Below are 23,688 nucleotides of genomic sequence, written 5' to 3' on the forward strand. Positions count from 1 at the left end.
AGTGTGGGGCCTATCTGCCCCATCACAGCCCCCCCGCCCTATCACTGTAATAGCTGAGCACCTAACAATATCTCATGTGTTTATCCTCACAACACTCCTGTGAGGTAGGGAAGTCTATTATCCTCATTGTATAGATGGAAAGCTGTACTAGATTCCAAATATTTTTCAAAGTTTACCAAATAACTGACATTTCTAATTGATTCCACCACACACTATCATTTGTACCCCTTACCAGTCCTCTCTGGCTTTAGGTTCCCCTATGACACACAGTGCACCACTATGATTAGTTAAATGATAGTGGTATCTCAAAGCCCCAGTCAGGACTGGTACTAGGCACTATACAGACACAGAGCAAAAGGACAGTCCCTGGCTCAAGCAGTTTACAATCTACAACTTTTGTAAGCGCCAGTAAAAACTAGACGGTTCTATGGGCCTGACTCTGCAGTCCCTAAGTCAGCAAAGCCCCTGCTGATGTAAATAAGAGAACCTGATTGGGTCTTGAAATCTAGGTAGTATGGATTCAGGCCATAGGCCTTATTTCTTCCTTTATGAATCTTTCCCCTCTTTTTTCACATACCTATGATTTACCAGACTGTTAGCCACCAGACTAGTAGGCATAAATTGAGCTGCCTTTATAACCTAGATAAGGCCACTATTGATAAGCCAGAAAGTTAGTGTTAAGAGGCACATTAAGTTTTTTCCCAGAAGCTGTACAACATTCACTCCTTTTTCAGCTAACATTGGTTTAGGGATCATGTATATTAAAGGCTGCATCATAACCCATAAGCATGAACGGTCAGAATTAAGGTTACAAGAGCAACATCAGCTTTGCCATTTTCTGGTTTTTGAGTGCTTAAAGACAGAACCTTAAAGTGTGGTTTGACTATAAAAATGACTATGGAGAAATGGTCTCTTCTTAATAGATCCGACTCCAAACACACACAGAGAGCAGATCTTCTGTCTGTAATGACCAACCCATTTTTTACTCCGTTAAGTCCTCTAGAGTGAACATAACTAAGAGAGCGCACTGCAGAGTCTTGGGCAGCACCAACAGAGAGATGTAATAAGATCCAAGCGGTAACTCCGCAGCAAATCCACTGAAGACAATGTGGTGGTGCAGGTATCAGCGAATAATCTAGTTCACACAAGTGAAACTGAGATTCCTGCTCAGTTTTTACTCACCTTCTCATTGAAGCTGATAGGAATTTGCCTGAATAAGGAATGAGTGAGAACTAAGGATTCACCCCATAGGACTGGTACAGAAGTCCTTTGATAAATGGTAAGAAAAAAAGTGTTTCCGGGTCTGTATATGTGATCTCACAGTTTAATCCTCTAATCCTTTGGTACAAAGAGTGTTAGTCCAGGCTACTAGATTGTCCACTTCACTCTCCCACGGCTCTTCCTCTTTGCTGAGGGGTCTCTTTTCACCTGCTGCTTGACTTTCTGGTTCTGGACCAGTCACATGGATGGTTTGAAATATGCATAGAAGAACAGATTAATAAAGAGAAAGGAGACAACAGGTAAGTACAAATAAGCTTTCAAAAACAAGCCACAGTCACATTTTTCATTTTTCAAATGCAGATCTTAATTTGCTCTGATTTCTGGATCCATATCTCCTAGGCATATATAGAGACTGTACATATGTATATACACATAATATAAATCACATATATCTATGTGAAAAAATTGCAGAATCATGTGATAAACCACAATTATCATACAGCTCTGTCTGCCTCTCCTTAACTCTGACCACTATCCCATCTAAACGGGGACTACTTCTAATATCACAAACTGCTTTAATCAACTGCCATAGAATTAGAACGAAAACCCCAACCTATCAAATGTGGAGTTTCTCCCCCATCTTACACTGGGACTCAGGCTCAGGACAAGGCAATGTTCTGTCTTGGACCCGTGACAAGTTCTTCCTGCCATTCACACCACCACACTCATGGTATTAAAGACTGTGTCAGTAGGGCTCTTTTGACTCCCACTATAACAGCTATGGTTCAGCTCTCCACATCATCATTAAGAGCCAGCCCTGTATCTTGTACTAGTGAAAATGTGACCTAATTCCTGATCCTAGAAATGTAGAGTCTGATTCTCCTCTCTTTTACACAGGTGAAAGTTCACTCACTTCAGTGGAGTTACTCCTACTTTTCACTGGAGCAAGTCAGGAGAATCAGGCCTGTAAACTTGATTCTCATCTGGAGCCTGATCCATTGAAGTGAATGGAAAGATTCCCATTGTCTTCAGTGGGTTTGGATCAGGTGCCTGGTCAGCTGTCACTGAAGGGCAGAAGTTCATATGCAAGTTCCATTTATGCTTTGGTCAACAGAGAATAAAAACTGCAACCCGTACAAGGGCATAGGAGATTTGAATCCAGGCATATACTGATAGACTCAATTTCTGCCCTTGAACCTGATACTGCTCCATCAATGTCAACTGGAGTTTTACCCTCAACAGAAGCAGGATTGGATCCATCATGCCAACACTCTTCAGGCCTGATTCAAATTTCACATTGGTTTTAAAATACAATGGAGTTAATTCTGATTTACACCAGTGTAAGTGAACAGTAAATCAGGTTCTACGTGCACATATCAGAAACATTACATTGTATGGTACTGATTCTTTACCTGGAGTTTGGTAAAGCAGGTTGTTGTCCTGTTCCATTTTCCTAATTTCTATCAGTTTCTCATCTATTGTTTGCTGCCTCTGCTTTCTGATGAGTTGAGAGACAATAGCATTGTATCTGTAAGCAGAAACAGAAGTAAATTAATGGATACTATCAAACATAAATTTGGTTAAACCTAACTTAAATAGGGCCCAAATCAACAGAGCACTTAAGCATGTGCTCAACTTCAAACATGCTTAAGCCCATTCCTAGTCAGCAAAGCACTAAGAAGCTGTAATAAACAAGAACCTGAAAGTGACACTGATTATCGGTATGGTTCTGTAACTCTGGCCTTAATCCAGCAAAGCACTTAAGCACATGCATAATTTTAAACATGTGAGTAGTTCCACTAAAGTCAATGGGATTACTCGCATAATTAAAGTTAACCATGTGCTTAAGTGCTTTGCTGGATCAGGATCTGAGTGTTTGGCACTTTGCAGAATTGAGCCTTATAGATGTATGTAAAAGTGAGAGCTTGTCTACACTGGTCGGGTAATGCACTCTATGGGGGTTTGTGATTTCTAAAGCATACTAACAGGTTGTGCATTAATTGGTCCATGTAGACCAGCTGGTGTGCACTGAGGTGTTACTTGTGACACAAGTACAAAAACATGTGAATTTCTAGCACATGGTATAATTTTTAAGCTGACAATGTCCCTTTCAGCCTTCTCATTCAAAAAACTTGCCTGCCATTTTAAACAGGATGTCAAATGAATTAAGTGCAACTCTAAAAAGTAATTGTTTCTGTTTCTTACTGGAACAGAATACACCACTGTATTCAAACCCTGCAAACTATTGTAATAATCTTTGTACAAAGTCTGCTTTGCAGTATATCATCTGAAAACTCATAATTTGCTGGTCAGTATTGTCCTGATAAAATATGTGTGACAATATTGTATGTGAAGTTATAAGATTCCCCTGTATGGTGTTAACACATGTTCCAAACACCACACCACTGCCCAAACAGAAGTTGGCAAACAGGTCTGTCCTAAACAAAGGAATGTATGCTCTGCTTAATTTGCATTTAAGCAGTAACAGAATCATCAAGCAGGAAGGAAAACAAAGAAAGTTCCAACAGATGGAAAAAAACAGGAGGAAATATCCTTCCACATAGACTCTTTGGCTAATGGGTCTCAACTGGAAATGTTTTTCAAGAGGGGACTGAAACTATAAAAGGAGGGACAACCCCCCCTCCCCACCCCGGCACCTTATTCTCTCTCCTTGCCTATCGCATTCACTGCGCCTGAAGAGACAAAGGAAGCAACCATGGGACTCTGGGGAAGGGGTCCTGACCTGAGAGTTTGATCAGTAATCTGCTGAAGCATGTGGTGAGAAACTTTGCTTGAATCTTAGATAGTTTGTTAACTTAGGCGTTAGTAAATGTCTTCCCTTTATTTTCCTGGTAACCATTTCTGACTTTTATGCCTCATTACTTGTACTCATTTAAAATCTCTCTCTAGTGTTAATAAATTTGTTTTACTGTTTTAGATAAAACAGTCAGTTCAGGTTGAAGTTCCTGGGTAACTCCATTTGGGGTAACAAGTCGTGTGCATATTATTCCCTTAAAGGAATAACGGACTCAGTATATTTGCACTGCCCAGGAGAGGGCTGGGGAGTACAAGATGTATTTCTGGGGGAAAATCTGAGATTGGGAGTGTGTTGGGGCTGGTGTTCTTTAAGGCTGGTAAGAGCCAAGGTGTGGCTAGCCGGCTGCAGCACACACACAGACATAGCTGGGAGTGACTTACGTGCTGGAGGCTGTTAGAATGAGCCACAAAGCATTGTACAGGGCACCCCAGGTTACACGGCAGGGGTGGCACAGCTACTCATTAATCTGGATTGAACCCTGGTACGTCACACCTACACTTACATTCTGCCTCAAAGATTCGTTTACTATTGTTAATGTCTCAGACTCCTCCCCACTTTCTGTCTGCACCATTAGAATATAACTAAGTGTGTGAGGGAAGACTGTTGGAGTAATTAAATTCACAGTATGATGTACTTTAAAACATAGGAATAATAGGATGCCACTCCAATGGTTTTTTTAATGTCTTGTTATTTTCTCTTGGCTGGTAGAGAATATTTAATATATTCATACCTTCCGGAACATTTTTGATCTCTTTGCATTGGGGAAAAGGCTATAGAATGGGCTGCTGTTAATGGGACTTTTAATTTATCTTTGATAAAATGAAATTGAAAGTTCAACTACATAAAAAGAACAGGTTTCAGAGTAACAGCCGTGTTAGTCTGTATTCGCAAAAAGAAAAGGAGTACTTGTGGCACCTTAGAGACTAACCAATTTATTTGAGCATGAGCTATCGTGAGCTACAGCTCACTTCATCGTGAGCTGTAGCTCACGAAAGCTCATGCTCAAATAAATTGGTTAGTCTCTAAGGTGCCATAAAAAGAACATTTGTTCAATGCATTCTCTTTCCAGCCAGAAGGTGGCAAACAAGGTTTTAGCTTTTGATAAATAAAATTGCACCACTGTTTTCAGGGGTAGGAAGAGTTAAAAAAAATGTAGAAGTGTATTCGCTTTATGTACTTTTTCTTTCGAAGTAACCCAGCAGTAGTGAATTTTAAAAAGGAAATGGTGCTCAGTTAGTCTACATGATTTGAATGCCTTTTCACATCAGAGGAGAAAAAATACAAAAGGATCAATCTTTACACATTCATTACCACATTAAGTCACTTAACCTCTCCGCTTCCTCAGTTTCCTCATGTACAAAATGAAGGTAATGGAGTTACCTGCCACACAGGGGAATTGTGCAGCTGCATTAATTAGTAAAGCACTTTGAGATCTTCAGCTGAAAGCTTGTGCTCAAGTACTTTGCTGAACAAGTACTATAGCTGTGTGCTGGGGAACTTCTTTATTCCTTTTATTCTCATCTTCAGAAAACTTCACTCTGACATAAAACCTAACCATTAATTTTCAAGATCCTCCAACATTCCAGGCCTTTCCATGTGCCCTCCAGATACTAATTCTTTACTGTTCACCCATTTTGTCCCTGCACACTATCTTCCTTCTCCCACTATCAGAAGATTTATCCATTTATCTGACTCTCTGGCTGCTTTCAATGCCATTTCAAGATCCACCTCTGCTTTCTGGCCTATGATTTTATAACTTCACTAAAATTATAAACAACATATCGTGTACCTGGGTGTCCCTTGTGACCAACCATTCTCTCTGTATCTCTGCCCTATGGGTTGCTAACCCTCCAAGATTGTCCTGGAGCCTCCAGGAATTAAAGATTAATCTTTAATTAAAAAGTATATCATGTGATGAAACCTCCAGGAATTCATCTGACCAAAATTGGCAACTATCTCATCTAACAATGATGTGCCACATTCAGCTATTTGCTACTTCAGGGTAAATCATAGGCTCAGCAGAGTTAGTCCAGATTTTTACTGGTGTAACTGAGAGCTGAATTTGACTCAACACTAATTACATACACACTAGTGTAGTAAATGAATGTACATAATCAGCTGTGAAACATCTTGTAATCCTTTTATATGAATAGTGTTATACAAAAGCAAACTGTGTTGCAATCTATTTTATGTTTTATGAATGAGTTACAACTTTAATAAGAAAACGTCAACTATATTATTATATAGCCAACAATTAAGGTTGTTTCTGCACTGATGTCAGAAAATTTGGCCTCTTACTTCCCTACCCAATGCTACGAGTGAAGGACATATTGCAAGCTTTAAAGCATGAACATGTTTTGTGAGCTGTTTGCAATTGGGGAAAGAATACCGTATGAGAGGTAACTCTGTTTGAACCTGGTTCCGGGCATTTGAACCTGCCTTTGATTAATCAAACCCAGAAGTTCAAAAAGACAAAAAAACCTGTTAAAAGTACATGGTCTCCTACCACCAGAGGGCAGTGAGATGTGGCTATTTCAAACCAATAGGTTCCCTCCTCTACCCACTCCCCCCCCCCCCCAGAAAAACCACACAGTAATTTCCTTTCCAGCTCCAATGAAACTAACATGAAAAATGTGCTATGCTTGACAGTGAAAAAGACAGCTTTCTGAAACAACTCCTGACTGTTGAGCCATATGCAAAAATGGACAGATGAGTTTAAAAGGACACGTTCCTGGTTTTTCTGAATATTTTCTTGGGTCATGTAGGATGCTGTGGCACTACATAATGAAACAATTATCAAACATAGAAAACAAAGGAGTTCTGTTGAAGGAAATAAAACAAGGAAGTCATGTCAAATGAAAATTAACCTTATATTTTAGAGGTTTCTTCAGAAAGAAAAATAAGCTTTTAATTTGGGTTAAGAACTTGCTGTCCTTCAAATTCAACCTGAAATTACCCATTCATTTTCTTCCAATTCATGCTGAAGGCAAATAGGACTTGAACGGTAAAAGCGGTTCCTAACTTTTTGGCCTGTTGTAAAGGTTCAGCAGCAATAAAAAAGAGTGAGAAAGTCCAGTTTGATCTGAAAGATTACAGAGCAGCACAATGACCTTGCATTTTGCTTTGCCTTTTCCTTACAAACGCTGCTGGGAAACAGGGCTTCAGTCACAGGGGAACTTAGAGTGAAATGAGAGTAGGCACTCAAAATGTAAGGGCCTCGGCCCAGATCCTCAGCTGACTTTACGTGCCTGAGCTGTGTTTGGCAGGGTGGAAGGAAGCGGTGGAGAACCTGTGTGAGTCCCAGAGTCATTCTGGTGCTCAAGAGGCTCACCTTACTGCTGGTCCATAAAAAAGCAGCATGCATCCATTCTAGTAGAGCCCTGTCCTACAACTTTCTTGGTCACTAGTCGGTGGGAATCCTACACTGCTTCTGTTCCCAATGCCCTCTACCCTCAGACCATCCACACAACACAGGGTGGGATTTGGCCCTAAACCTCAAAATCAAAGACACCATTCAGAACAATTATCAACCATCTGGTAACATTTTATAGGGTACCAATATGGACAGCCTGAAACGATAACAAAAGCACTACAGTTCAAATGTTGCCATTGCATATGCAAAGACCCTGGGCCTAAATGTATAACAATTTAAGCTCAGTGGATTTAAGACACTTACGAATTCTCATCCCATTCTCCTGTTTCTTTCACATTTTTTGCCTTCCAGCCATAACAGTTCCCTATAAATGCTGGATCTTCAAACACTATAATGGCATAATTACAGAAAGTTACAGTTAGAGAAAAAGATGCACCAGTCATCACATTCCCCAAAGAAATAGTAAATATCAGATTAGTACAAGTATATGCGTCACTTAGAGAAGTTTATAGCAGAATCCTGCACTATTAAAGTCAATGAGAGTCAATGGAATCATGACTTAAACCACTAACAACTCTGACCTCAGTTAAAATGGGGTAAATTTGAAGTAATTCCATGAAACTCAGTAGAGTTACTCCAATAAACACTAGTGTAATTGAGAGCAAATTTTGATCTCTTGTCTTAGGTGGATAGCAACACTATATGTGCATTTTTAAAGTATTACGAATAAAACAACAAAATAGGACAAGAATTACCACTGAAATGCATGAACATAAAATGGTGATTATATGATACACATTTCTTTGGAATAGAATATATAATAAATAACAATATAAACCTGATCCTGCAGACCGAAACTCCAATAAGTAATCCCCCTAAAATCCTATTAAAACACTGTCATGCATCCAAGTGTGCTGGTAACTTAGTTACAACAGACTCTAGTGGTGGAACACCGCATTATCATCAGAGCAATGTGTTGGCCATGGTCCACATCTGTTTTGTTTTGATCTTATCATCCTCCCAAACATTTTCCTACTCGTCATAATTGTATACACTTCACTAATGACTCCTTAATACGTTTTCTTCCGTACAAACCTAGGTTTCCAAACTTCCTAACAAGAACTTACTTAGATTGTAAATTCTTGGGGGCAGAGACCCTCTTTTTCTTCCATGTTTGTACATTGGACCTGCTGTGCTAGGCAGATTCCATGACTGGGACTCCTAGGACAATTCAACAATAAATAAGAATAAGGGCCTGATCTTCAACTGGTGTAAACTGACATAGCTCTACTGAAATCATTACAGCTATGTCAATTTACATCACCTGAGGATCTGACCCTAATTTGTGGATGCTTAAGATATTACAGCTTGATTCTGATCTCACCATCAGGAACAATGCCACTGAAGTCAAAGTTGTACACTAGTGTAAATCCTGCAGGAGAGAAGAATCAGGGCCATTATGTTTAATTTTACTAAATCAGGCATATCATCTTACATGGGGCTTTAAAATGTTCTGCTGCTTTTGATGTGGCTATTCCTGACCACATCCTGTGGTAATCTTCAAACGAAATGGTTGTAATCCTTCTGAAAATATAAATGCATAGTAAAGTTTCTGGTGATCAGACAATTTGGTAGTAAACAAAGATTTTCATGTATAACCTTCCACAAAACAACAGAATGAATAAAAAGGGTTTTAAATTATTGCATTACTGGCTGCTTGCAAATGACAGAGAAATAGAGTCACTAGTGTGTAAAGCAGCCATCTTAAACAAGAGCAAACACTAATATTTTAAAGACGTTTTAGCTATGTTTACATGTTACGGGTTTATGAGACAACCAGATGGATTATTTTCATAGTCTGCCCCCCTCTCCCCCACAGCCCCTTCCAGGGATTAGTTTAGCAGAAAAGAACCAATTTTCTGATTATTTATAAAGCAGATCTGGTTAAGGGAATATATAGCTAACAGGAATATATACCTTCTAAAATAGCTATCATAACTCACCAACAAACAACACAGGAGAGAGTTTTTTAAAATCCTCTTTATATGTTTTATGGCTATATCTTTAGTCTCAAAACTATTACACATATATTCAATATAAATGAAGCAAAGTTGTTATTTCAATATTGCATTTTCCGACTATTAATTGTATTACTGTCTGGTTTATTCACACTCACACTTGACCAAATTCTCCTCCCAGTTAAACTTTGTGCTCACTCTAACTTGCACCAAGGCTAATACAGTCCCCAGCCAGCTCCACCCCCTCATCTATACCAAGGATTAAGCTCAAGAGGTGAAATCCTGGCCCCATTCAACTCAATGGGAGTTTTAGCATGGACTTCAATGGAGTCAGGATTTCACCCCAAATCTCTATACAGACTCTAGAATAAAGACAAGTGTAGGGTTTCATGGCCCAGCTGCCTCAGAAATAACGTGGCATAAAAAACATGAAAAGAAATTTTGAAAAAGAGAAATATACATCCTTTTTGCTGGTGACGTATCTCAGAAACAGTACGTCAGACCACTTCATTCTGGCCCAAAAATCTGGTCAAAGACCATTTATACTAGACATCAACTACAGAGGTTTCACATGAGGCATTTAGAAGAGGGGGTTAAGGCCAAAAAATAGAAAAAGAAAAGTTGGTTGCGACCTTATACGAATATATCTTCACAATACATTATTTTGTTCAAAATTATGAATATCAATTAGCCTTTTGAAATGTATTATCTCTCTTGCCATTACATGTTTAAGCACAATTGTTTGGGTAGCTAAGTAAACTCATTTTAACATGGTGGAGGTGATTTTCCCTAGATTATTAGCTCTGTGGGGCAGGGACTGTCTTTTTTGTTCTACCTCTATACCACACCTACCACATTAGGGTCTTGGTCCAGGAGTGGGGCTTGCAGATGCTACCACAATACGACTACCACTACTAACTTTCAGACACCCAGTGTCGGCCTACCTCTGCCCCCACTGAAATCAGTGGAGTTTTACCCTTTGTGTTAGGGCTTGTCTACATGTTGCTTTAGTCTGCACCAGAGGGGTGTAAATTTTAGTTCACACTATGTGTCATGCACTAACTGGCCTATGTGGACCATGCTGGCATGCGCTATCTTCGGGGTAGGCAACCTATGGCCCGCGAGCCAAAGGCAGCACGCGAGCTGATTTTCAGCGGCACTCACACTGCCTGGGTCCTGGCCACCGGTCCGGGGGGGCTCTGCATTTTATTTTAATTTTAAATGAAGCTTCTTAAACATTTTAAAAACCCTATTTACTTTACATACAACAACAGTTTAGTTATATGTTAAAGACTTATAGAAGGAGACCTTCTAAAAATGTTAAAATGTATCACTGGCACGCGAAACCTTAAATTAGAGTGAACAAATGTAGACTCGGCCCACCACTTCTGAAAGGTTGCCGACCCTTGCACTAGATGATCCCTAGTATATGTTAATGTAGTCTCATTTCAAACAGTAATATGTTAACATGCAGTAGGGAACATCTAGTGCGTACCAGCAGGGTCCACATAGGCCAGTTAGTGTGCAACATGCTAGTGTGGACTAAAATGTATACCCCTCTGGTGTGGACTAAAGCACAATGTAGACAAACCCTCCACGAGAGCATTTAGGCCAACACTGAGTGCTTTTGAGAATCCGACCCAATGGCATCACCTTTTGGAATACATGGACGTGGAACACCACAAATTTATTGTCTTGCTTGGCTCTTCATTATGTACTGTATTGTCTTGTGCTAGGTGCTCTTGTTTCAATAAAGATACCTTTACAATTTAATCCTCAAAAAAGTCAAATAAAACAAATCGGTCTATGTAATTCTATATAGTTTTATAGATAACAAGAGATAATTGTACGTGTGAACCAGGAAAACTGCTGCAATCCCATTGCTGTCAGACATTCAGGAGGCAATAGTGAAGTTCAGAGGGAGGAAACCAGCCTGTGAGAAAACATGGACCTTTGAGCTCAGTGACCACCATTATTTTTATCTATCCAGTGTCCTCCTGCCACACCCTAGCCTTTGAGGTCCTGTAAAATGTCAAAAGCAGCTCTTCAGAGGTGTTTTGCTTTTACCAATATTTAAAGCTATATCCTGAAAAGGAAATGATTCCATTATGGAGCTTGACACTTAATTCCTTCCATTCCAGACCCAGAACTTTCACTTCAGTCAGTGGAAGCCCTGGGTGTCCAAAGAAGGTGGGATTGATCCATAATATGTTGATTGATCCATAATAGCATTTAGGGTGAGTCTAGCACAATAGGGGTGAAATCCTGGCCCTACTAAAGTCACATGCAAAACTCTCATTGGCTTCAGTGCGGCCAAGATTTCTTAGTTCATCATAACTTGTTACCTGACATGGCCCCGAGAAGATGCTTCAGATGGCAAGTAATACTTCGGAGAAGAAGCACAAACTTTCCCAGTGCTAGAAAGGTCTGCAAAGGAGAAGATGAACATTTAAAAAAAAAAAACTTTATGACTCAGAGCCTGTAAATTGGTTCAGTTCCATTGACTTCAATGGAGCTATGTTGATTTATATCAGATAAAGATCTGGTCCTATATTCCCCCCCAGTACTCATACAATTAACAACCCATCACATCTGCACTATGGTACAGATACCGGGTTTGATTCCCCTCTGCATGTGCACCACTCCTCCTGTCCCTTTCATTAATAACAGCAGCCAAAAGGAGTGCAGCCGTCCCCCCTATTGTGCTAGACTCACCCTAAATGCTAGTTCCTGGAGATAGGGATGGGGTAGGAACTCAATACACTAGCTTCAAACCCTAACACTAAGGGAATTCACAGGTGACCAGATACAGTCAGATTCTGGAGTGGTGCAAAGGGACCTGAATTAGGAAGAGAACCGGGCGCTGTATGTTAGCTTGAAATTTAACCTGAGAATTATTTCAATAGTAACGTCATGCACAACTCTAGCACTATAGAAATAAATGCAAAATAAAAACAGTCTAGTGTATTCTAGAAAGAGTTTATTGGTTTCCCTATACTACTAAAATAATAAATGACCTAAAATATGTATAATCTCCTGGAATAAATGTCATTGACTAGGTCCAACCAAAATATCACTTGGCCCAACAATGACACAATTCCTGGCTATATGCCGGTAGGTGAGGAACTCATTTCAGTTGGACATAAGACTTACACTCCGGAGGTTTGGGTAGGCAGCTGGCACAGCAGCAGATTCTGATGACTTTGTGCCAGCAGGAAGGTCCTTTGCAACAGGCAAATTCTCCTCTAGGAACCAACCCATTATTGCCAGAATACAGCCACTTTGTGGCACCTGAGTGGCATAAAGTGGTCAGAGTCGGCTGGAATTTGGCTCAGTGAGAGCAAGTACAGCCACAGTACTAACCTTTCATATCTGCCACTTCCTCTGCTTGCACCAACAACATGAAATACATTGACCCAAATTCTGCCCCAATTTATACCCTAGTTGTAGTTGCTTTTTCAGGGTAGTCATTGTATAGCATAACCATAGCACACTGAAGATTTACAAGGCAAGTACAATTCATATTAGGCAGGCAAGTCATGAAAAGGATAGCAGTATTTCTGCTCTCTGGCTCCCTGATTCATCTAACACCCTTCCTCTTACTTACTTTTCCTGCAACAAATCTGACATTCCCTAATATCATTATGTAAATTACACTGGTTCTCACTCACCAACGTGTAATTTACAGGACCACTTACATTCGCTCCGAATTTGGCCCAGCATATTCCCTTTCAAAACACTAACTGGTGTTTGTTGACATTAAATTATCAGTCATACTAGTATAAATTTACTGTTGTGCATACAATAAACTGTTTTTTAAAGAAGGAGTTTTAAAAGAAACAAGACTATATTTATGGGTAATAACAAAACAAGTACAGTATTACCTTCTAGGTGCTGGCTAGTTCTAACACATTGTATAACCATTTGTCTGTACAAGGATATGTTGTTTTTCAGCATTTCTGCTGCTTCCACATTCACTGCATTTTCCAGTTCTGGATTAGAAAGCATGACCTGTATAAAGGTATAAACATGCACACACACACACACACATACAGAGAGAGAGAGAGAGGGAGGGAGAGTACATATTGGTCTCTAAAACATCTATTCTTCTCAGAACACATAATCCATCAAAATTGTTGATTTCATAGTTTTACAATGAATTAATAACAATCATACTGGTATGTTAAATTCAAAGCAAAAACGAGGCTGCTTTGTGCTTTGTTACGATTGAGATTGGGCCCTTCATTTTGATTTCCTTAAAAAAGGGCTACATGGTCATAACCTATGCTCTCTTCTTCCTGTTTTCTCTCAGGTTTTTGTGTAATTCCAAGCAGACAGCCATGAATGATACATGACTGCCATTTGTTTTACTCATAACCAATACTAGGGTGTCCACAAAAATCACGCATACATCTGGGGGCCATTTTCAGTCATGAGTAGAGGGCAGGATATCCTTCATAGTGATGGGAAAGACATTAAAAAGGGGTAGGACTTGCTCCAAGGAGAAAGCTGTATGAATTTTTTTCTTGGAAGAAAAGGCAGTAAATTTGAAACATTAAGGCCTGTGTGTTAAAAATGAAGGTAGCTGCTTTGAGTTACTCACGAATCTCAAGACCTATGCCAACACTCGTGATCAAGACTTTGACCATGAGATAATTCAGGAATTTAAAAGTAGAGCTATCAGCATTTTAAAAGTATTTTTTAAAGTACAGCGAATCAGGCAGAGTACACATGTCTTGAGCAGTGGCTTACTCAAGATAAGAAAGCATAAATCCAAAAGATCAAAGTAGCTACTGGTCAAAAATATTTAGCACTGGCAACAGCTTCAATCATACTCATTCATTTATCTATCTGTCTTACTCAGAAGTAATGTGCTGCCAAATGAGACACCAGGGAACAAATACCGAAGTAAAAATAAAGTAAACATTAAAAAAAAGATGTTCCACAGAATATATTTGCTGTGGCTCTGAAGTCATCCAGCCATTTGCATTTTTAATTTTAAACCAAATGAATAATCCTGCATCACACAATCAGTCTGCAAGTTTGAAATCCCTACTATATAAGTAAAGTACATTTTAGTATTTTCTTTTATGAAAGAGATTTAAAGTCAGTAGTTTACAATACCCTTTTCTTACCTGGACAGCGAGTAAAATGCTACTCATCGTTAACTTTCCATTCCACTCTTTAGGGTTTTCTAGAAAATCTATACAAGGTCTCCCCGAGTGTTGATCCACTGTGTTGAAAAAAAACAGTTGTGTAACTTCAAAAGAGTTCAGCGACATGGCTGTTGTATGCTAGAGGAACGAGGGAGAGTTACTGTTTTATTTATAGCTTTAAATTACTCAGACTACCCAGGTGTTGCACAGGGCAAATCAAGGTAACCGGATGTTCCTATTATTGTCACAGCTTGTCCTCCCTTCCACACTCCCTCTGATTGTTCAGTTAGATTACTCTTACTTTGTGTTTGTATGGTGTCTGTACAACAGGGCCAAAACTCTGAGTCGAGCCTTTGGCATAGCTGCAATTCACATACTAAACAATAATACAGATTTACATTGATCATCATAGCTATTTGCTTTCTATTTCTGAAGTGCACTGAATCACCAAAGTATCAAACTGTGGGCTAAACTCTCTTGAGTAGCACCAATGTATCCTTTCACTGGGGATTCAAAGGTATCACTGAGGCTAGTATTTGGCCCCTAATTTGTAAAGTGTATGAGTTTCCAGGACTAAAGCTGGCCACAAAAAATTCTGTCTGTCAAAGTTTATTATTGAAATAACATAAAAAAGTATGTTAAAAGAACATTTACATTGCAAAGTCAAGCATTCAAAAATTAGGAAATGCCAGATGTATGGTTACCTGTGCAATCTTAAGGGCTTATCTACATGGGAAAGTTTTTTCTGTACAGTTTCAGTCTTTTTGGCACACACTGCCACAAGTCCACATAGAAAAATTCTAGTTTTGATTTATCTGGCATTTTATCCCATTTTCCTTAATCTGTTTTGAAAGCAGGATAACTATTTCAAAATGAGTTATACTAGTATAAGATTTGTGTGGACACATCTCGATTCTGCATAAACCCACTACTTCTGGCAGTCCTCCCACTGCCATCCCAAACTGCACTGCTTCACATCTGTTTACCAGTGTGTCCTCTACTGCTTCAGGGCTTAGCTTGACCGGACGTCACCTCTTTTTAAATGCTGGCACACACCTGGATGCACCCCTTTACAATTTCAGCTTGTAGCAAGTTCACACACCCAGAGTCCCATACCCATTATGGCAGCCATACATTGTGCTTCTGAGTGGGCCTGTCTAGAAGTCCTGGATCTCCTTGCCCTGTGGGGACAGGGACATGTCCAGTCCCATTTTAACAGCAGTCACTGTTTTACACTGATTTACAAGTGGCCATCAGAGCAAGAGTGGGAGAAGGGGCACTCACAGGACAAAGCCCAGTGTTGTGCTAAAGCGAAGGAGCTGCAGCAGAGTTACTACACCACTAGGGACACAAACAGGACCTCTGGTAGTGCTCTCGGTACCTGCCCTTACTATGAGGAGCTGTACTAGATTTTTGATGAGGACACTATCTGTGAATCCCATCATAGGGTTCTGGACAGTTTGGCCAAGGCATCGGAAGGCATTAAAATGACCACAAACCCATCCAGGAGGCTATTCCCCTAGGCAGCCAAGATCTCTTTGGTACACCAAATCCTAAGGCAGAGAGCACCAGAGATACCACCAAAACCCAGGTGAAGAGCCAACTTGTCAGTGCTGTGGAGGGGACCTCTTCTGGTCAGAGTGATGTGCTGTATTACAATAAAACTGTATAGGGGAATTTAAACAACTTTGTTCCAGGTACTGGCTGGGCGCTGTAATGCTTGGCAAATGTGAGCTATGATCCTATATGTCTGCTCAGCTTTTATTAACATAGCCTTTGGCTATGTAGACTTCTTTCTTGCATTTCACTTTGTGCAGGATGGGAAGTTATGCAGGACACAGGGGAAGAGGGAGCTCCTGCTGCAGCAGCAGACACTCTCTAGGAAGGGACATGTGCTTTCGTTGTCCCTAAGGGCATGCTGAGCCCAGAGACAGCCCAGTTTTCAAACAGATGAGTCTTAATAAGACCCAGATCCTGCATTTAATCAATGAATCCTGCATTTGGGCATTGAGGCATGAAAATGGAGATTTATGCACCTGTGGGACAACCTGAGCATTCAAATGCATGGTTTAGACATGGTTTATGAATTCCCGGCCTGAAAATTGCACAGAGTTGTTGGGAGGGGTTGAACAAGGTTTCTGTTGGAGCAACGATAGTACAGGAAATAAAAGTCAAGCTAAACAAGTATCTGAAATATCTAACTATATGATCAAACAATTTCTCACGTGGTCCTTACCATTGGGATGGAATGGAATGGTGTTGAACATAACAGTTGGAGGGACACTATTGTACTCTTCAGTGTACTTTATTGACAGCTGGAGAACAGCCCCTATTATGAGAAAGAGATTGGCATTAACTAATGTACTATCTTGTATTTAACAAGCACACCTGTGTTGCATTTGTCCAATGAAGGCTTTGCTATTATAGGTTTTTTGTTTTGTTTTTGAAAGTTGTGTTCCTTGTGCTAATGTTAACAAGCTCTGGAAAACAACAGGTGAAGCAGGATGCTTCACATTAGATGAAAATGCTTATTTAAACTATCTCTAATAATACATATACTTACTGGATTGCTGGATTATCATCATCAGTTGAATTTAGTGCCATTGAAGAGTGTCATATGAACAGGTCTGGAAGCTGAAATCAATTCACAGAACAGGTACTTGATGTGCCAAGGCACAGCAGGGCTGGAATAAGGCAGAAACACTCTAAACCTACTCCTAGGGTCCCAGTTCCTGGACTTACGGGATTACATCCTGGATTCAGCTTTTATTTGTTAAAAAAGTAAGTTTCTACTCTTCGAAGGGTTGCAAAGAAACCCTTGAAAACATGACCTGACTGTAACCGCTGCAGACAGCCTGAGAAGTGGAAACTGCTTGATGCATCTCAAGATGGAGTCACTGAGTTCTGGGGATACCCTGCTACCATTAATAAGTGTGAGGGCCCCTGATGCTTCTCCTGGGGAGAAAAGGGCGTTTCATATCCCTTCTTTAATCTCTCAAGGTCGGGGGAAGGGTCATGGTATGGGGGCCAGACTGTGGGAATGAAGCCACAGGGAGCCCCATGTCATGGTTGCCTAGGGCTCATGATTGCCTCAATCCAGTCCTGACACAGGGTAAGCTTCCCCACACTACCACATAAGTGTACCTCAGCGTTGTCTTGTAAGGACCATGGCTAGGGATGAGTGAGGAGGTTAGACTCCTTCTTTATTCTGGGCTCTATTTTGTAAGGTGCTGAACACCCCTGTAAAATAGCACTGTTCAGTAGCTCAGCACCTTGTAAGCCTGAACCCTCTATCAACAGCCTTAAAGGAAGTCAGTTAGGACCAAAAACAGTAGAGTTTTTTGTTTCTTTTTTTTTTTTTTTTAATGTGGACAGGTTGTTTAATAGGATGGGACTGTGGCCACCAAACTGCTGTCAGAGGGTAAGAACTTTCAGTCACTACTTACTCTACCTGTGATGAGTAAGAGTCAACCATCTACAGATAAAGTGGTTATTAGTGATTTCCTGAGACACAGATCTCTTGGCTGGGATTTGAAATTCAGTGCCTCCTATGAAAATTCCATCCCTTATTTTGTAAAATATTCACATAGTTGTACATTGAATAACAACAAACATAATTTACAAAGTGTTAATGTAGTCATGGAGGGGTACTAAAAACAAATGTGCAGCTAATAATGAAAAGCCAGTCAAGTTCTGTATGCTTTCTTAAAACTGTTTGCATTATCAATTTTTTAAAATAGCCAGAAGGATGGAAGGATAGACATAACATTACACACACAACACTTATAAAATCACATGGTATGGTAAAATCTTTATATGTTACCTTCCCAGAGAGAATCCTTGAGTCCCTGGACTTCGGCTAGCCATTCTAGCAAATTATCCTTTATAGGAGTGACAAAGATGCCCTAAAACAAAGGTACAAAAAGAAGATAAAGTGTGGAACGTGATGAACTTGACATGTTCCCTTAAAAAAATACCTGCTTACTTTTCAAGTTAAAATTAAGAGTTGTGAGAATTAGTTAATTAATGTTTCTAAAGGACTTTGAGACCTTTGGATGCATGAAAATACTATGTGGAAACATGAAGGATTCTTATGAAACCTAACAAAAATAAGCATATATATGTAATGTGGTCATAGTCCTTTTCAACCTGGCTTTTTTGGGAAGGGTGGATGGGTAGGAAATATAGCATATTGCTACAGAGATTATATTTTTATGAAAATAAAACTGCCAAGCATCATCAGCTAGCACTGGATTTGGACTAGTTATCAGTCCCAGAGCCAGCCAGTCGACACAAATATTTTGTTTTAAATTTTTGTTAAGTAGTTCACTTGCCACATGGACTCTGACACCAAAATTCCTTTCCCAAGTTCCCTTAAGGGTTTTGTGTGCACACTGGAGAAATACAAATGGGGCACTTAAAAAACCATGTGACGCTAACCAGAAGTCAGTGGGATTTTTGCATGCATATGGGGACTGCAATATCAGTTGTCCATTTGGATTCTTATTACACTTCCTCTAATTACCAATGAAATCCCAAAAGAATAAAGCTCCACTATTATGAAACCATGTACAGTTATAGTTCATTAAATTTCATCTGATGATCTGTGGAACTAACTTTGAAAATGAAAGCTAGTAGGGTTAACCCTCCTCCCCCTGCCAAAAAATCACAACAACCACCACTCAAGAATTATATGTCTACACTGGAGCTAGAAGGTGTAGGTTCCAGCTCAAATAGACATACCTGCACTAGCTCTGATCAAGCTAGCTTGATAAAAATAGAAATGCAGATGCAGTGGTGCAAGGGGTGGGACTGGCTGCCCACCCAAGTGCAATTCTGGACAAGACTCTAGATACGTACTCTGTACATAATTTGTGGTTTTACTTCTTTTGTTGAGGAGGGGTGTGGGAAGGGATGCTAACACAAAATGGGGGAAAGCCAGACGCAGGATGTAAAAAAGATGCCAGTTGCATGTTAATGGGTTATACCCAGCTTAGATATTGGAAAATATACAAAGATACTACTCACAAAAATGTTGGCTTCTTTATACTCCAGATACTCTCTTTCCAACAAGAAGTAAGCTCTGGAGTGCATAGCAATAAGAGAACTTGCGCAGGCCTCTTTCTCTCTTGCCTTCCCCTCACAATATAGTTCTTGCTTCACAGAAGCTGTCCTCTTGCAAAAGGGCAGGTGATCCTCCCACTCTAATTCCTGCCTCACAGCGGTTAGTGGCTTGTGCACATAATTTCTAAAGGGTTTGCATGGAGTTTAAAGAGGCTAATGGCCCTGAGCTGAAATCCAAAGGGGTCAGTCAGAGCTAAAAGCACCACACGGAGCTGGTGAATGCTTAGTAGCAGAGGCTAAACAAACCCAGATAAGGAGCTTATTCCTGATCCACTGAATTTTCTTATATGGCTGGACAGTGTCTATCGGAGGAGGAGCGCCAGGGCAGCTGGGAGCCCCCGCAGCACATAGCAGAGGTACAAGGAATAGGCTGGACTCTGTGTATAGTGTTACCCAGCAACAGATTCCTTGGTCTGCGCAGCTGGAAAGGCTATGGCTTTGTTTCCCGCCCAGCCAATCACAGGAGGTCTTAGTTCATTAATCGGCTTGCCCCAATCACAAGTGGCCTTTCACCCAGCACTTAAAAAAGACAGTTCCCCCTGGCTGCAGCTGCCATGACACTAGAGGCAAAGCTTAGAGGCCAAGCCATGACTCTAGAGGAGGGGTCGGCAACCTTTGGCACGCGGCCCGTCAGGGAAATCCGCTGGCAGGCTGGGACGGTTTGTTTGCAGCATCCGCAAGTTCGGCCAATCGCAGCTCCCACTGGCTGCGGTTCGCCGTTCCAGGCCAATGGGGGCTGCGGGAAGCAGTGGCCAGCACGTCCGTCAGCCAACGCCGCTTCCCGTAGCTCCCATTGGCCTGGAACAGAGAACCGCGGCCAGCGGGAGCCGCAATTGGCCGAATCTGCAGACACTGCAGGTAACAATCCCCCCTGGTCCGCCAGCAGATTTCCCTGATGGGCTGCGTGCCAAAGGTTGCCGATCCCTGCTTAGAGGCAAAGGCCAAGTCTTGACATTAGAGGCCGAACCTGAGCCTAGGAAGATGCCCTTATGGGGCATCCATCTTCCTGGGTTGATAACTGCCTGGGCAAAGGGCTGCTGGAGATTGGCTCTGCCCCTGGAAGTGTCATCATGAGTTTTAAAGATTGGGGAGTTTTATAGGGTAAGAATTACACACGCACCACTTACAGTCTGTACCACTGAATAAAACTATGTCTGGTTACAACTCCACCAGCTCCCACACTATTATCCTGAAGTGCACCCCTTTGCCCAAGCCAGATCTAGTTGCCTTATTCCCAAACACCTCAGGCCCAAGCTTCCAGGTCAAATGTGAATGGAGACGAGTTTAAAAAAATGCGGCTGTTTAGCTCTGTCATGCTCACACAGCAAACCCTTCATCGCCGGGGGAGAGAGAGAGATTATAAATCTGCCTGTGCTAGGAACAGCACTGACAGAGCACTCTCTCCTCAGATCTGAACGTACGTTAATAAGGGTTAGGTATCACTGTCCCCAGAGGGAGAGGAAAAGCAGCTTGCCTAAGGTCACATAAAAAGTGAATCAGGGCAGAGCTCAGCATACAACTGCTTTCTCCTGACTCCCAGCATCCTGTAGTTTGACTGCTTTGCAACGTTACCTCCTCTTCTGCATTAGCTCTGGAATGACAGGCTTTATTTAATACAGCAGCCAGCTGATTACAGAAAATAATTGCTCTGACATCTGGGCAGACTCTGTTACAGCTAAGTTTAATATCTTCATGTTTATTTATTAAATACATGAATAATGCTCATACAGTTCGGGGGGCGGGGGGAGGGAACATAAATAATCCTTCCTTAGTTAAAATTGGAGAATTAGCATCATGTTGGATATAGCTTGCAAAAGGCCCAGTTCTCCATCTGTTTACTTAAGCGAGGAGAGTTCTAACATTGACTGAAATAAGGCTACTTCTAGGAATAAATTGTGCAAGATGGGGCCCTCAACATTACAAAACCCTCTGGGTTTATCAGTGCTCTGCACATGTAATATCAGAAAATAATTTGGCTGTTTTGTATCCATATAATTGGGATAAAATCTAGTTGTTGTCTCCAGAGTAGGAGGATAATCAGAATCCCAGAAGTAAAGCATAAAGGCTAGGTGTGTCATTAAGACACTGCTGGAGCCAGGGAGAGAGAGGAAGGAGGGACAATGGTAGCAGGTCCTTGAGACAGTGTGTTTGCTTAGATACAATGCCACCAGGGATGACTGGGTGAATGCCCAGAATGGCTACATCTGCTGTTACTACATCCTTTTGCAAGGTGCAGTGTATGTTTTCCACACTGTCCAGAAGCTGGCCCAGATGTTCTGACCAGCACGTAGAGATCTAACACTCCTTGCACAGATATTGTACCTTCCTTGCACTGATACTGGTGTTAGGTTCCCACAGTCTTGTCACACCAGGGGCCTGATCCTGCACAAGATGTTAAGGAATAAGGAGACGATCTTCACACACAGACACACACAGACATACCCGAAAATATGATACTGTAACCAGGGGCGGCGCTACCAATTTTGCCGCCCCAAGCAGTCGCCGCTGAACTGCTGCTGCCGCAACAGAGGCGGAGCTGCCGCCAAACTGCTGCCGTGGGACACGGACTGCCACCCTATTCTGAATGCCGCCCCAAGCATCTGAAGAAATTCACTGAAAAAAACTGTCTCTAGAGTTTTCCTTGAAGTGTCAGCTATGTTTTAGGGTCACAGTCATCCCCTCCTGCAGAGACACATCTAGGAATGGATGCTCATGCCAGGAAAATCTGAATGATTGTTTTGCCATTTCTCTATGGCTGGTCTCTCTCAGGAGGCTGATTTGGAATGTGTAAGGGGGGGGGTCTGCAAAGAGAAATTTAAGAGGTGAGTTGGTCAGTCTCTAAATACCTACATGAAGAGGGGATGTCTGATGGTACAGGCCTCTTTAATCTAGCAGACAAAATCATAACAAGCTCTAATGGCTGGAGTTGACTCCAGAGAAATTCAGGCTAGAAATAAGATGCACATTTTTAACAAAGAAGATAATTAACCATTGGAACAATTTACCTAGGGATATTGTGGATTTTCGGTCACAAAGTCATTCAATCAAGGTTGGATGGCTTTTAAAAATATATGCTTCAGCTAAACCAGAAGTTATGGGCTTGATGCAGGAATCACTTCTTGAAATTCTGTGGCCTGTGTTGTGCAGGAAGTCAGATTAGATGACCGTAATGGAATGTGGTCCCTTTTGGCTTTAAAATCAATGAGTTATCAAGGCAGAAGTATCCATGAAAGAATGTCCCTCAAGGAGGTCGTGCTCATTCTCCCCAGTCATCTGGCAGCCTAATGCCTAACTTGACCATTGATTGTTGCACAGAATCCCAAAATCCAATCCCAGTGAATCTGTGTGATATTATTCCTTCTGTAAAAAGGAGCCAGAAATTAGGGACAATGCCCTGGAGCCAGCACTTTCCACCTTCAGGAGTCCCAGGTCTGCTCAAACAAGCTCATGTCACTGGTGCTTATAGAAGTTGTAAAGGTGATTGGGAACCAAATACTATCCTATATTATTGTACTTTTTCGAAATATTATTGCATCTATGTATATCTTTGTAATTTATGGATATCAGTTATAACAATATGTGTGTGTGTGTAAACACATATGCATATGTATTCCAAGCACTTTTAATGTTTAATGAACTCATTTATTTCTTACAACTCAAACGGATGGTTTCAGTTTTATTTAGACTCTTTGAACAATCTCAAAAACCCAACGTTTTCTTCACACAGTCTACAGATTAAAGCAATGCAATGTGCTGCTCTGATTATATAACTTTGGGTACACTGGTTACCCAACAGCAGTCTGCAGAGCTGAATTTCCCCCAATGAGCAGGAGTTCTCATTTAGAGCAGGTTCTGAAATGCAAAACCTGCACTAACTCAGCTATTAAAAGTATTTTAGACACTGTTCTACAGTGCGTTGCACAGATAAACAGAAAATAAAGGGACACCACATATGCTTTTAATAATTCCAATTTAAAA

The 23,688-nt window shown here is 40.9% G+C and overlaps 1 protein-coding gene across 3 annotated transcripts; it reads right to left on the minus strand.

Moving 5' to 3' along the window:
• Positions 1-498: 498 nt before the first annotated feature.
• Positions 499-20,045, minus strand: UBE2U (ubiquitin conjugating enzyme E2 U). 3 transcript variants are annotated; one of them, XM_074961597.1, is made up of 10 exons: positions 19,615-20,039; positions 18,410-18,491; positions 16,823-16,915; positions 14,566-14,663; positions 13,315-13,441; positions 11,776-11,857; positions 8,908-8,993; positions 7,716-7,800; positions 2,634-2,749; positions 499-1,449 (listed from the first exon to the last, which is right to left on the minus strand). In XM_074961597.1, exons 1-10 carry the CDS (start codon positions 19,678-19,680, stop codon positions 1,325-1,327), a joined length of 960 nt encoding a protein of 319 aa, XP_074817698.1. In that variant the 5' UTR covers positions 19,681-20,039; the 3' UTR covers positions 499-1,324. The 3 variants fall into 3 exon arrangements, with proteins under 3 accessions (XP_074817698.1, XP_074817697.1, XP_074817699.1); XM_074961596.1 differs by having other exon boundaries at positions 8,908-8,996; positions 19,615-20,037; XM_074961598.1 differs by lacking the exons at positions 7,716-7,800; positions 8,908-8,993 and having other exon boundaries at positions 19,615-20,045.
• Positions 20,046-23,688: the final 3,643 nt, after the last annotated feature.

The sequence above is a fragment of the Natator depressus genome, chromosome 8 (genome assembly GCF_965152275.1).
Source record: "Natator depressus isolate rNatDep1 chromosome 8, rNatDep2.hap1, whole genome shotgun sequence".
Taxonomy (NCBI): Eukaryota; Metazoa; Chordata; order Testudines; family Cheloniidae; genus Natator; species Natator depressus.

Bases quoted from the DNA above. Each gene is read 5' to 3' on its own strand.
- UBE2U (XM_074961596.1), bottom strand. From the start codon at position 19,680: ATGCACTCCAGAGCTTACTTCTTGTTGGAAAGAGAGTATCTGGAGTAT. The intron at 18,492-19,614 runs GTGAGTAGTATC...CCTTTGTTTTAG, and splicing joins ATAAAGAAGCCAACATTTTT to GGCATCTTTGTCACTCCTAT. The intron at 13,442-14,565 runs GTAAGAAAAGGG...ACCTTTATACAG, and splicing joins GCATTTTACTCGCTGTCCAG to GTCATGCTTTCTAATCCAGA.